Source organism: Myzus persicae, unplaced genomic scaffold (assembly GCF_001856785.1).
Source record: "Myzus persicae strain clone G006 unplaced genomic scaffold, MPER_G0061.0, whole genome shotgun sequence".
NCBI lineage: Eukaryota > Metazoa > Arthropoda > Insecta > Hemiptera > Aphididae > Myzus > Myzus persicae.
The window spans coordinates 291,913-308,136 of NW_019101135.1; the positions used below are offsets into that span (position 1 = coordinate 291,913).

General features: G+C 34.6%; 1 protein-coding gene across 3 annotated transcripts in view; it reads right to left on the minus strand.

Moving 5' to 3' along the window:
• The window catches only part of LOC111027839 (puratrophin-1-like), a 172,268-nt gene that overhangs the window by 33,385 nt on the left and 122,659 nt on the right, over window positions 1-16,224 (minus strand). For all 3 annotated transcript variants that reach the window (XR_002603853.1, XM_022306293.1, XM_022306294.1), the window contains 8 exons: window positions 15,930-16,040; window positions 12,914-13,040; window positions 10,209-10,299; window positions 10,049-10,129; window positions 9,840-9,956; window positions 9,377-9,585; window positions 7,766-7,904; window positions 6,253-6,375 (listed from right to left, as the gene is read on the minus strand). Coding sequence is in view for 2 of the 3 variants with exons in the window: in XM_022306293.1 (XP_022161985.1) it covers window positions 6,253-6,375; window positions 7,766-7,904; window positions 9,377-9,585; window positions 9,840-9,956; window positions 10,049-10,129; window positions 10,209-10,299; window positions 12,914-13,040; window positions 15,930-16,040 (998 nt within the window). In the remaining variant the exon portion in view is untranslated. The remainder of the gene's footprint in view (window positions 1-6,252; window positions 6,376-7,765; window positions 7,905-9,376; window positions 9,586-9,839; window positions 9,957-10,048; window positions 10,130-10,208; window positions 10,300-12,913; window positions 13,041-15,929; window positions 16,041-16,224) is intronic.

A 16,224-nucleotide genomic window follows, 5' to 3' on the forward strand; every position in this document is an offset into this window, starting at 1 on the left:
ATTGATAATGAACTAAAACTGCATTTATATGTGTCCTACATAGGTAAATGTTATACTTCTAATGTATCAATACAAATAATATAAAACATTAAAATATTTTACGTTACAAAATTATAAATGTACCAGACGCAATTTATTTTTTACTGCTATTCACACCAATAATATTGTTGGTATACCATAGCCCATAATAAATATTGTTCAGCGTAATTGCAGTTGTTAAATGCGGTAGTCTACGATTCAATGTCCGTGAAAATCTGTAACGTAAATGTAAATCTAATAGTACCATCATTTTTTGAATGTCTCATTTGAGAAATACGTCATGCTGATAGAGGACCATTGGTTGAAATGAAAATGTGATAATGACAATTAAAAAAAGGGGGACACCATATTTGGATTGACAGGCGTTGATAAATAAGAAAGCCCAAGTACCAACCAAGGTTTTAAATAACAACATAGACAAAAAGTCTTAAGTATAATTAAATTTACAGTTTAGCCAGTATAGGCAGTAAATAGTAATAGTTAATAGTCATCTTTAAACATATTACATTATATTTTACTCTTCATTTCGCAGAACCCATGAAAAAACTTAAATCGATTTCCTATAGAGCTCGTTAAAATATTGACATATATTCCACACTTCGTTTATAATGTAATCCTACATTTTTGAAAGGTACAGTGAAATTGAAGATTTTTTGATACTACTAACATCGATGACACACGATTGGTACTTGCTAGATTCGAACGGTACCAGAATGTATGTAAAATATGTAGGTCACATTTAACGTAGGTATATAGTATAAACATATTATATACATGATCATTAATGTAATAAATACAAATGCAATTTCGAATAAATGAATCAATGTTTTTACACCAAAACGAAGGTCCTGACGGTTTCTATGAAAAAACAAAGAATGAGTATAACGATAAAATATGTACCACCTATACCTGCGAACGACTCTACATGGTAATCAATCCGACACGTTCAGTTTGGTTTTTTTTTCTCTAAAATAGCTGCTTTCAAGTGACTCTTGGTATTTAGACCAAGGGAAAAAATATACATTGTACGTCGTACAATATCAATAAGTTTTTCGGTTCAATATATATCGCGACCTTCGTCGTTGACCCGGAAATTAATATCATATTAAACAAAGTCGGGCAATGTCGTAATCGATGGATTGACTTTAAAAGAAAAAAACACGATGCACGATATACCGTGATTAGATGCCAAAACAGCAGCGGCTGAACACGCACTGATAAGTCGAAACCACCGGTAAATATAAACGGTTTTTACTTATTGTTTAAACACAGTTAAATTCTTATGACAAACATAACAATTTTAACGCTCTACGTCTATTGCATATACATTATGAGTGTAGTCATGTAGGTATTTTGTAATAGGTATATTATATTGTGTATTATGTTCAAATGATTTTGTTTTAGATAAACATAGTTATAGTTTTTATTTTTCGAAACTTCGCTCCCTTCACATTTCCACGTCAACAAATTATTAGGTTTATAGGTTAGTAAATATGAATTTATTTAATGAGCTATTAAAAACAGTAGGTACTACTATTACTGCGACTGATTGGTGATTAGCACGTTTCTAAATTTATCTAAAATTTATCAAATGTGATGTTGTTTTTTTTATACACATAGTATGAACAAGTATTATGCTTAGCCTAAAAACGAGGAAAAGAATTTCTTTTACATAAATATATAATAATGAGTTTTGTATTGAAAAAAATGAAAAAAGGATGTCTGAAAATCCGGTGGGTGGGTGGTTGCAGTAACCTTAGATCACCCTCTTCAAGCCCCGCTCCTCATCCACAGTAAACCATGCCTCGACGTGCATCAAATGCGCTCGTTTGTTTAGGTAGGTAGGTAGGTACATATAGCGTATATATCAATCACCAACAGCTGCTGCCAAAATGTCATACATCCCTTATATTCGACAATGGGGTAAAAATTATACTAAACACGCGTTGCTCAGACGTATAATGCACACGAGGGATGTGTTTAATTACGTGTACAATACACAGCTAACCGTATAGAAAAATAACAATTATGCGCCACAGAATAATAATCGGCCTGCGCGGGCTGTCGAGAGTCTGATGAGTATTATTGCTTATTCTCGGGTAGGTTCTTTCTATACGGACCCCTAACCTAAAAGTCTGTGTTTTAGGTGAATAATTTATTTATATTTAACGAGTGGACGAAAAAAAAACACGCCATATGGGTTGTTATTGTTATTACTATTATTATTATTTTTTGGAAAACGGCGTTTACTTTTGACACGATCTTCACCTGTTGCGCGGGCAACACCATCAAAATATTTTATACCTATACAATATCTGTACACGTCACTTTTGTTATTATGCATAATATTGTGTGTATTACTCGTACCTAAATATCTTATACCGCACACGAGCGTCCTCGGTGCCGAATTCGTTCGTTTGCCTCTTATCCTTTTCCGTATATTATGGTAGCCATCACACGAGCGATGCAGCATCCGCTCGACCTACCCGTACATCGACGGGTGGGGTTGCACACTAATCGCACGTCCCCGAGTCACCGATTACAACCACATGTCCACATGGCGCGAACACCGCCGTGTCGCCACCGCCGCCGGTCGGCTTCAAAACACATCTGTCCGGGGCATGTGTCGCAGCACGCGGCACGGGTGGCGCGAAACACGCCGGAGAAAATCACGAGTAAGCGACGCCGCCCCTAATAATCGCGTATAGAGCCGCATCCGTTCCCCGAGCGGGCACCTGCACGAACGAACGCTCCGCCGCGCGTGCGATGCATTATAATTTTACGATCCTCGTCACAACCGAACGACAACGTCGACAATATGGCCACTATAAAATATTCTAGGTTTCCTTGAGTTATTCACGAGGAGCAGCTCTATCCTCACGTCGCTCATCGTTTCTTCACATTTTGTCGGAAACTACTTTATAGGAGGTAATAATATACATAGGTATACGCACGGACAGGACATGCATTGTATTCCAGTGCGATCGAAGAGCACAATATACCGTAGTTACCACTTTAAAACGTATGAGTCGGAGTCGTCACATACGGTTAAGGTTGTGCGGTATCCTTTTACCGCCGATAATATTAAATAATAATATATATATATAATACGTATATATGACTTTGAAACACGGTATTGTGACAAATAGGTAGTCATTATACAATAACAAAAAATAATATTGAAATTAATTGGTATGAAATGTATTAAATTCAAAATACGGAATGGAAGAAATGTTCTCATTAACGACTATGGTGTTTAGTCAATGATCTATTCTTCGATCACTGCAGTATCTATTGGGGTATGTATGGTATAGAAATATCCCTTAGCTATATATGTTATATGTTATCTATGATAGTGCAATAATTATTACTATTGTATAGTTGCACATACGGTCATCGTTTTTACCTATACTCATAATAACATATGTATACATGTTATAAAATTAAATTTGAAAATTATCGCACTACGGAATAATCACCGATACGCTGGGATCGCACAAATTATATACGTAAATGTATAATTGTTACAATACGAGAAGTTCAGCCGATGATTATACCTGTAATGGTTTCAAAGAACCCGCCGCGATGCCTATACACCGCAGAGGGACCGAGTTCGTATAACACGAGAACATCATAATAACATATAATAATGAAATAAGGAGCATCACTGGCACACTGCATAGGTACGTATACTATTATACTTACAGGTGGAAGCGCTAAGACCACAACGTCCATATAATATTTTTTTTTGTTTATTCATATAATTTCATACCATTCACCACGGTCGATAGACTATAATATGAGTATATATATATGACCCACCGGCGCAACCTGCAGGGGAAGCAAACGAAAAATCGAACAGCCTTTTACGCGGTACAAAAAATATATACATCTGACGCGTGACGTTCCGCATACAACATGGAGTGCAATAATTAAATAGTATATACTCGTAACAGTCGACGCGTTAAATGGGTTGAACGATAAAAAAAAAAAAATAATAATAATAATAAAACGAAGCAAAGACAAATGTACGAAAAATTCATGGGTGATCGCCGTCGGAGGGGATACTACAAAATGCAGACTTACCTGAGATCTCGGACGAGAACGCAGTAAATTTTCACCGTCGTCGGGAGGGTACCGTTCGTATCGGACGCCGCGATCGCACTGCATTCAACCCCGCGCCCGACAGGATACCCGAGCCCGACCACTACGCCGCTACAGATGAAGGATACCCGCCGCCACTCAGCCCACCCCCCACACGCCACGACCGCCCGCCCCGGTGTTCCCAACCTCCGGACGGCGCCAGTCGGTTAGTTAAAAACTGGCCGAGTGTGCATACTCTCGGGGGGGTGCGAGCACGATAAGGTGCAGCCGCACAGGTAGTGGTGCAGAGAGTCTCGTCATGTCGAGAGTCGCCCGAACGAGTGTGTAATATTATATGAAATGCATGTCGGTATGTATTATTAATAATACGCACGGCGCGTACACATATTTCCACTGTAAAGGGGGTGGTTTTTTTTCAGCATCCCCCGTGAGCAATTGTCAATAACAAAAAAAATAAATAATAATAATAAAATCGATCGTAAATATTCCGAGAATACCGATGGTTTCTTCGATTGAAATCTTCGGCGGCAGTCGTTAAGATCAGCCTTGGGTGCGCGCAGTGTCAAAATGAAAAGGACCTAATAACTTTGGCCCTACCCGCGAAAAGAAAAATGTCAGACTACAATGGGGTCTTTGTATGGACACCACTGGGATGATAATAATATGCACTGCTTGACGTAACCAAATCTCAACGTTTACGAGACCAGTCATAAAATGAAATAATATCCATCAGAAACTTCCAAGACTATCGGCAATCGTTGTTTCAAACCTCAAAATATCACAATTTACAATAATAAAATACAATATACAGTATAACACAATATAATATCATTGATATTGTTGTACAATAATTAGTAAGCTAACATATTTTACGGAACGTATTCTATTTAAAAGCGTTAATATGTGATAGATTTTAAATGCAGTGTTAAAATATTGTTACAGCAGAGGTAGAAAAATAAGCGCCTAGATTTACCACTGTATATACTACCAGCAAACAACTGGATGTATATTTGGTTGCAGCTCTTTGTGACATCACGTGCATCAAGCGTTGTTTAGAATTTTTTGTTTTTTTCCAATTATAATATTATGTTTATGTGCATACAGCGACTATTACTATTTAAGCCCATGCAAAATCTGTACGGTATATTCACAATGATATCAGTTTTAGTCTCTGATTAAATGTCTTATCATAATTATTTTGTATTTGAAAATAATGAGAACACTATAATATTATAATATAACTGATTCGAAATCTTGTATTTTAACATTAAGCTTAACTTTAATCTTAAAACTTTACAATTTGTAAGACAAGTAGGTAGGTAATTAAGTATTTATCATCATACATTATATTGAGAATGAATTAGATTTAAACATAGTGTTTGGAAAAGAAGGAACTGGGTACAATAAATGAATAATTAGGAAAAGAACTTTAATCAGACAAGATAATTATTTACTATTATTGCAATAATAATAATAATAATAATAATAAAATATTAATAATGATTGGGCAAGTAATCATTGCTAAATTGGTAATAAGTTATAACTGAGTTTAAATACTGTCATTTTAAAAGTGGATTACAATACCATAAAATGTCTTTAAAAACCACTCATTGATAATTTATAAGTTATAACTCATTTGATTTAAATTTCAAAGATGAGTAACATCAATTTTAGTTAAATTACAATAATCTTGGAATTAACAATAATAAGTTGTAAAAAGTAATAGTTAAATAGACAATAAAGGTTTCAAATAAATTACAATCATACTAAATTAAATAACAAATGAAAGACCAAAAAAACAACAAGCTCTTGGGCTTAACAGAAAAATTATTATTTTATAGCTGAACTTTACTTAATCTAGTTCATAATAGATGACTAAATTATACGCCGCCATCATCAAAAAAATATCACATTGCGTTTTTGTCAAATTTTAATTTAAAAACAAGAAAACTACTATAATATATGAGACTTTAACTGAATACCAATCGATAAACTCCGACAAATTTTCTATTTTTTTTTATTTTTTATTTTTTCTCATCATCTATCATGCAAATGTCTGATGAAAATAAAAATAAAAACAAAAAACTACTGGACAATCCCGTTGCTTACCATGGAGACGAAGTAAAATTTCTCAAAGTCTTGTTCCTGTTGCCGGATCGCCGGCAGACTGTTGGCCAAATCGGCGTGTTGAACCAACGCGTGTTCTCCTTTGTTGGTCAGCCAAGAGAGGACCTGCAGCGATACAAAATTGTTTTTACACGGATATAGATACAAAAAATTATTTTTTTTAAAACACGCGTAATCTGGATAAATATTATCCCCGAAATGGCTGACTTCCTATCTACATAATGTTTAAATACATCACATTATGCATATTGTATAATGTAATATAACTGTGCTACACGCGTCTATTCATCCAGTGCTGCAGTCGTCTATCCAAAATCGCCACTGCCGTTAACCGCTGTGGCGTGAAAGTGTACATAATAAATATTATATTATTATATTATGAAAGGATACGTCATAATTTATACAGACAGGTAAATATTTATACGCGAGCTAATGAGTTTATACTTTGCTTCCTCCTCTTCCGCAGGTGGTGGATACGTTGTGTGTGAGTTTTAATATATTACAATGGCCTCCACTTCCTACACACGAATAATACGCCACAGCACTATTATAGTCACGAGGTTTTTCCGATCGGGCTGATAGGCACTGCGAACCGCAGTATAATGTACACTGCGGATACAGGACGTTACAGTCCACACGTCGAACGGCCATCACGGAGCGACTTTATTGACCGTAACCGCGGTCGTGCCCATGGACGGAAATCGGGTAAAATCATTAGGGGGAGGGGTACGAACTTTAAATACCTACCTACGATAAAAAATTGCTATCGCGTCGCTTGAAGACACATGATTAACATTTCATTAGAAATAATAATACATTTTATAAACATGTTTAGTTTTTTTATTTTGTGAATAAGTAAGTATTTTGAAAATTGTCGAAAATTTGGAAATTATTTTGTACTTTAAACTCCATAAGATGTTCAATTCAAAATTTGAATACCTAATTACTCATTTATATGCCTAGCCAATTATTTCTAAATTGGATGGCCAAAAGTTCTACCCTCCTATCGGTGTCCTATCGCTTTCTCAATAGTTAAATAGTCAATTAGGGGTAGGATTTCTTAATTATTCACATTTATTTATATGGACAATATTTTTAATTGTAAAATTACTTTTTTTAGTCGTTTTTAGTGGAGCTAGGACGACTTTTGGAGGGCTACGCTTCTCTTTAAACTAACCCCTGCCTCCAAATTTCTGCCTAACTATACCTGCCAATAACTATACTTCTGAACATATTTTAAACGCGAGATATTTTTGTTGAAATATTTAACGACGACTTAGAAAGAATAGTGTTTAATGCGGCCTCGAGGACTTAATATTAATAATTGTATTGCTATCCCTATTAAACATTAATAGGTAGGTACTATTGGAGAAAATCCGAACACGCGCCCGAGTCGACCGAGGCATATTATTATACTATCATCGTTAATATTATTATCGGGCATAAATACACTACATTATGTATACATAATATCATCACGGGAAATAATGGTTACCTCGTGTGTCTCGGCCTCCAAAGCGTTGACTCTGGCTGCTTGCATTATTTTCTTTTTCTTCTGCAATAGCAGTTCTTCCAGTCGGACTGCGGCGCCCTCGACTTCACTGTGGAACTTCTTCACGTCCTCGAAACTCGACCTGTATGGGCCAGAAACAAACACGTGAGAATCAGTATTTACTATTTAGAAAAAAAAAAATAAGTGAAAATTCTCGAAAGCATTTTAAATGCACTAAAACCCGCAGGACACGTGTAGACTGTAGGTACAACGGATAATAGTAAAAACGAAGAACATACATCGTCGTATAATTTGGTATTTAAATTGGTTTTATGGCGTTTATAGTTACAATTTGTTTTGTTTTGATATCGCTCGTGAATCGGACACTCACAATAAAAATTATATAGAAAGTTATAATAATACATATAATAAGATATTTGATCGACTGCCGTATTAGAGCAACAGCATAATATATCCAGTGAAACCGGCACATTATGACATGGTAATTAAAATTGGTGGCCTTACATTAAAAATGAATTAAAAATTGGTCAGCCAGTCTCGAATAATAACTTTATAATCTGATATAATTATTGTTATTTTTTATAATCAAATAACAACATAATGGTAGGTAATAATAATAAATCGTTTTTTGTTGAACGAAATAATACGTATTTATCGTTTTCATCATAACGTTTTATTACGACGATACTATAATATAGTAAGTAAAAAACGTGTATGCAGTTGTGTAAGGAACCAGATGTTAATAATATAATATCAAGTATATCTTATTGTTGGCTTTTAGTTCATTGAAAATCTGAATATACGCGTTCAGTAAAAAACATTAATAATTTTGATTTATACGATATTATATTAATCACGATAACAGATGTAATAAAAAAAAATTATTTTGGTATAGGTAATCAGTTTCATATTATAAAACTGGATTTGAACTATAGTGTTACTGTAGTTTGAGTAGAACATTCTTCCTTAAATACATTTTGTTCTGTTCAATAATATATTTAAAAAATACTAAAAATTCAGAAAACTGCACACAATGTAAACAATTGAATCTGGTTACACAATATTGTATAGACTATAGACAAATGCAGATTGCATACAACTTATATTCCGACAAAAGTCTTTAACATCTCTCCATTTGACGTCAATCCATGTTTCAAATTAAATTATACATTAAATTATTGGCAAAATGTATTAAAAATTATATCACTTTCAATCACAAACTATTATGGACTTTCACCCCCTCTCCCCCAAACTCCGACTCTTATGATATGTGTGTATTATATAGGTTAGAAAAAACAAAAAACCTATATTATTATATAATTTGGTCGTGTTAAGCTTACAACCTTACGACTGGATAATATATTAATATGTGGGTATACTTTAACACGGTCGGTGGAAGATAATATTCTAAATTATAATATTATCATACAACACAAATTATTACATGCGTATACGAAATAATATATTTATCTAATACTGTAAACTACCTGCATCCTAAATATCCAATAAAGTATTAACTAGTCAGCTATACACATATAAATTATCAGTAAGTTTTCCCAGCGTTTATCTACGGCCGTTATAAATCAAACATACATCACAAATCTGTCTTCGTTCAACCAGCGAGCATGCTGTTCCAGTATTTCCATGCTCTGTCTGGCGTCTTGAAGTAAATTTTTAATATCCGAGTCGTCCAAAAATTTGGATATTGCATTGCGTTCTTGTTGCACGTTTCCCATGTCCGCGATGGCCGTCACGAGTCGATTTCCGGCAGTCTGACTCAAACAAGTCAGCCTCTCCGACTCCTTATAAAAAAAAAAAAAGAATAAATAAAGCAGCACTGATGAACTATCGCTAAGCACAATATGGTACACAATAACGATAATTAACCGCTCTTTTCCATTGAATAATACATCGTTGTTATTAATTTCGTTTTTCTTCGAGCGATTTTTATTGACCGTTTTGTGTGCGCTCGTGTGCATGCGTGATAATATTTTAGTCTTCAAAGCCATAAGTCATAATTCATATAAGTAAATATAGGCCAACAACGCCGACAAACCTTGTAGAAATCAATCCATTCGAGTTGGCTGTGTGTGTACGGGCCGCCGCAAGCCGACGGGATCTGACTGTCTTCAAAGAACTCTAGGAGACCGTTGTACGAATTGACGGCGTAACACTGAAAGTTATTAACGAAACGTAAAATCAAAAAGGTTTGTTACCTATTATAAATGCGCCACGAGCGTATATGCGCTTGAAACGTTTTCTCACCCGAATTTGGCTGTACTTCAGTCGGTTTCCTTCTGCGTGTCGCTTCGTGCAAAAAATCACTTTGTCCACGGAAACTTGATGCTGCGCAAAATAATAACAATAATTATAATGAAAACTATTGTAGCGCATGAAAAATTATTGACTCCGTCACGTTTATTACCTTTATCAGTTCCAGCACACAATCGACGAATTCTATGCTTGTGCAGCTGTTCTCGTGTACCAAGATGGTCAACGACGAGTTCCTTTCGTTTCTAAAAACGGAGAATAATTAAAAAAATGTATTCCGTTATTATTATTATTACGTAGACGTGCGAGCAAAACATAATAACAAGAGCATGAACTGCGGGTGCGCGCAATTACGTAAAAAAATTAATAACTTGTTCCTACGGGTCGTGTTTTATATACTATAATATTATTTATTCATATTATTATATTGGACGAAACAAGAACAAAATTAATTGGTTTGATCCCTCGAGATTTTAATTTCCTAACGTGAATTTCAAGGAAGTATATCGAAAACCACTATTAGGCACCAGAAATTCATTACGTAATAAGTAATACCTAATTAACGAATTAGGTTAATTAATTTATGAATATTAAAATGATACCTAACTGCAATTAATTTCCAATGCAGTTATTATTAAATTATGTTTTCTTTATTGGTAATCATTATTCGTTAAATGCAAATTTACTTTAGACAGACTTTCATGTATGTATAACTATCTGGAAAATAACCGAGACTTGATTAAATAATTAATAATATGTAAATAAATAAATTGTAAGATTTAAAAATAATCTTAAGTTATGGATGTCATGGTTTATTTTTTTACGTTTTCATTTCAACTTCATAAAGTGGTTTTATTGATGAGCGGAGATTTTCTAGTTTTCTACATTTATAGGTAAATTTACCAATTACTTTAATATCCCCTTAATTTATAAAAACGTTAATGATATATTTAGGCAAATAAAATAACTTCGGGTGTAAATAAAAAATCTATACGATATATCTGTACAATGTATAAGTTACACTATGCATTAGTTTATTTAACTCAATAACAGCTTATTTCTGTAAATAACCCTGTAATACCTAGATGTATACGAAACGATATAACGTGATAAACACATTGGAATAATGATCGAAAATGTATTCAATAAATGTAATATTTTTTGTTTATTCCTAAGTTACAACTAAATCGTCTACTTTTACCTACATAATATATAAATAGATATATATATCTAATATATAAATCCGGTAATTTGAAAGTGTCGTAGGCGAGCCTACTTCCCCTCTCCCTCAAAGAAGTTATTAGTTAATCATTCTACATTTTTATTTTACTTGTTTTTCAACCAACTAAACATCTGCAAAAATATAATATCAAACCTTAATTAAATTTCGATATAAGGATAATTGCAATCTTAATTATAAATATAGATAAAATCTGTCACACATAAATTAATGCAGAACATTAACAAAATATTATATTAATAATTTTTTATTACAATCGTGTTTAAACATTTAGGATACACGTTTAAAATACTTGCATGTATCAATAACACAAAATTGCATTGCAATACATAAAGATATAGAGGTACACTCTTGAACCATTCATTTTTCTTTTTTCCACCTCACACCCTGGTTTACGGTGGAAAAGCAGAGTTCTGCCCCCTAGAACGATACTAGCGAGGGCAGCAATCGTATCCCCGACCCGACTTAATGGCCAATATTATTGCAGTTATTATTTTTATTACGGTATAATTTACGGATTTTCGTGTTAGTATAATGTAATAATATCACGGCGGCGTGCTTGTTGACGTGCCCGTCCGACTAAAAGTAAAAGTCCACGGGGTAGGTCACGAACGAGCACGACTCTATTAAAATGGAAAAGGAAAAACAATCCGGCCGCGGTGTCCCCTAGCTGCTTGATTAGATTTTGATTGGTATGTACTGCTGCAGCCCGCCGTTTCGACACGGCCATCGCCTTATACAAATATATATTTATTATTGTCTTAGAAGCCGTTATTATACATCAAATTGTACACGTATTTGTTGCCGTCATCGTTATGCGAGTGAATAATCCAATGGCGTGAAGCAGAATATTATATACCCACAACACAAGTCGCTGTCACCGCACGGCCGGCTGCTTGCAAGGACGAATCGGATTGTTTCAACGGTATTGATACATACATTGTACATAATATAATATTATACGTTTGTACATGCCTAGTGCTATTAATTATACACATCGCGTTGGGTTGTACAATATATAACATAATATTATCATGGTAATTGGTAATGTTTTCGTTCAAGAGCATTTTCTATGTGCATTCGATGTGACTCGTGTGTCGCCGGCAAATTACTTCTGCGACCGTTCTAAGCGCGCAAGTGCAGATGTTAATGCGATCAAAGTTTTATCTATATAGGTTTATTATATCAAAATATACGACATGATGTTGATAATCATTTATCCTCACTATTTTCCTGCTACGAAACACGGACGATACCGATAAATAAAACGTACATGTCATATGAAATAAACGATAAATATAGATACGTCCGCAGGAAAAAGTGAGTAAGTAGGGTACCTACGCACCTGTTGTTAAGTGAGCACTCGTCATGTTTTATATGTATATTTTTAAAGTTACGGGCACAGGGGGTTTTCGAGGTTTAAACGAAAAATATTTTTTACTAATAAATGATCACTTCTAATCTGTAATTGGTCAACGATTGGGTACACCTATATATGATTTTTAAACACCCCCTCCCTCAACTTAGAAATGTTTTCTGTTATATCCCATGGTCATTAAGCGTCTACACCAATAATACTAGGGTTCTTACGTGTTGTGGCTTTCCGATATTACGTTTACCTGTTTCTCAGAGACGCGTAGTACAAAATGAGCTCTGCCGCATTCACGTCCGACATGGTTTCTGAACTATGTCCGGACTGTCCTTCGACCCATAATATCACTGCGTTACCCTGTCGGTCCACGGCTCCTGTAACACAATATAATACGCAGCGAATTGTTAATAAGCTTGTTTGAATCTCAAGACATTTTCATACATAGGTACATATTATTATACGTGTGCCATACATGTGCACGCGATCATAATAATATAATAATAATTGTGTTGAAATCTCTCTACCCGCGCGCATAAGTAGACAAGACAATATACTGCAGTAAAGGAGTATTTTTTTAAGTCCAATTATATATGCAGTGAATGATACTAAATAATAATAAAATATGTATGTATACGTGTCGAGAAATCTCGAAAAAAAATAAAGAATACGATCCCGGCGGGCGGGGGGTGAGAACGTATAACTTATATGATACTATATATGTCTTAATAACCGTATGATGAAAGTGCCATAGTATAATAATATAGCATATGATAAACAAATGATTGAAAAAAATTAAAATCGTTTTCTTTTAAATTAACGTGGGAACGAATCGACTTCAATCTGAAATCGGCAAATAAAATGTAGGTACATAATATAATTTTTTTTTCACTTGTTTTACTACGTTTTTAGAGTAGTAAAATGAAAAGGAAAAACGGTTTACTGCAGCAAGATTTCGCACATTACCGGGCGCGTGTGTTATTAAGACATCAAACGCGTTTCGCGGGCACGGTGACGGCCTCGCGTAGATTCGGATCTTATATACTTAGGAGTTTGACGGTTTTATTATTATTATTTATTTTGGAGAAAGTAATAATATCGTTATGGAAACACACAGGCGACGGCGCATTTTAAACGACAACAATAATTACGGAACACGCGGGAAACAAATAGATAAAAGTGCGATGGACGCGCGGACGACCTCACGCCAACACAAAACGTCACGATAATAACATTTTAAAGCCCGGCAATAAAATACATTTATGGAAACGCGCGCGATCTTGTGGCATCGTCGTCGACGTTTCGAAGAGAATATAGTCTCGAGAGTATACAGGGCGATTCACCTAGCATACGCTCATCCCCGGGTTATCCTTTAATATTGAATTCTTGAATTTTCAAGTATACTCAAGGACAATATTCTCACATACTTAGATTTTTATACTACTTAAGAGAGTGTCATGTGGCGATAGATAACAATACTTTTTTTTTCAAATGAGAATCACCCATTATTTCCTGTTAACCAGATGACTTTTTTTCAAATGTCGTTGTAATTAAATATTGAACTTCGAACGAGTAGTTGTTGAGTTATAACCTTGCAGTGTACTATCGATAGTTATAATAAGCCATGATATAAATGCAATAATAGTAGTTGGAAAATAATATGAGGAGTATAACGTAATGATTCTAAAACTATAGTAGTAATTTATTATTTGTAATAATTCAAATTTTGGTGTATGAGTATCTACTATATATATATATCTATATCGTACACATTTTTCAAAAAAAATTACCTGGTAAGCTATTTACGGTAAAAAAGGTTGGATCTCATTTGAAAAAAATAAGTTTGTTACCGACAAGGGACATTCTTCAAATGGTATGACAAATGCAGGTATATCTGAAAATATGGTCAGGTATATATTTGAAAATCCCAAAAAAAGCATAAGTTATTATTTAGGAAAGCAATGGGTGGTGTGCATGCCTGGCGAATCACTCTGTATGCAATATGTACAGAGTAGGCCGTGTGTTCCCCTCCATGCAGCTGCAGGGACGGGACGACGGGAAATCGCTAAATATAATATCGTTGCGGCTTACCGGGAGGTCGTGGTAAAAAATCTAGAAAATAATCCCGAGCTAGACGCGTGCGAAATATTATACGAACGCATCTGTGCGATGTTTTTATTCGCAGTTTCCGGTGCCCGCTCGTTTCGAACACCGACGAAGGAGGCTGCGAGGAAGTTTTGTTATTACTTCCATCTCGCCCTATATACGACACCCGAGTGTACACATATTATATTGTACGGCGTAATAATAATAAAAAGGACCCTTCTCCTTCCTCGCTCCATACCCGACGATGCGGGTTATTTATTTTACTCTCGCCGTCGAATTAACGACAATATTTCCGTCGCCGCCGACAAATATGATATAAAGCGTAAACCGAATACACAATAGTAATAATAATAAAACAAGAATACAATTAATATTGTGCATACTGCATTTCTTAAAATCCGTCCGCGCATATTGACTTAGAATTATTTTGAAACGGGCGCTAATGCTTTGTTTTTTTTTTTTTGCACCCGATTCGTTTTCAAGTGCATGTACTAGACCGGTGAGTTGTACTGCAGTCGTGTTGGCTGATTTAACTGTTATATTATTATTGTGGGTCCGGTATCAATAATGGCCTCAAGTACCGTAACAATTAATTTATTATAAGAAGAAAAAAATATGATAAATATATCGACACAATAATATTTTAGGTACAGTAAGAGGCTACAAATATATTATTCAGGGCATAGCAGGCGTATATTTATGTACACGATACAGGTTAGGTATAAAATGTCCAGTTCTGTTTTCTATTTTGAATGTCATTAGATTTTATGTACGAAATTGCATTCACAAAACATGTATATACCTACGCGCGATGCATACGAAAATGAGTCGTGCCAAATGTACAAAAATTGTAAAAAAAAAAATCGTCATAAAAACCAAAAACTTGGAAAAATGTTGTTATATATTATTATGCGTGTTGGATTCTTGTTGAATAATATAGAACCGGCAAATCGTTGGCTGCAGCGGGAAAGCGTCGCATATAATATTATGCAAATGTCATAAATGCAACATCCGGGTCCTAGAATTATTGTCACTATACAATATATTTATATATTATACTATTAAAATGTGTCGAGGAGGTGGATCAAGTCACCGGCCTGCCGACCGGCAAGAAAAACACGTTATTAAGTTTTTTTTTTTATTCAACGTTTCCGACTCACCTGGAAATTGTACTCCCGACGTGAGAACGTCTTCCGATAGGTCGCAAATGGACTTTGGTACTCGGATGGACTGCTGTGATTGCTTCTGGTGGTGTATCATAGCTGCTATGCCTGAAACAAACACAAATAATAGTTGAGTAATTTATTATTTTATATAATAAACAAAAACAAACAGGTAGGTACAGAATATATATATATATATAGGACCAGCCGCGTTGTAATGACTGACAAATAAATCATTTCTTGGTGGATCGTTAAAAAAAAAAAATCGAAAAAAAGTTAGACGATTTTCATG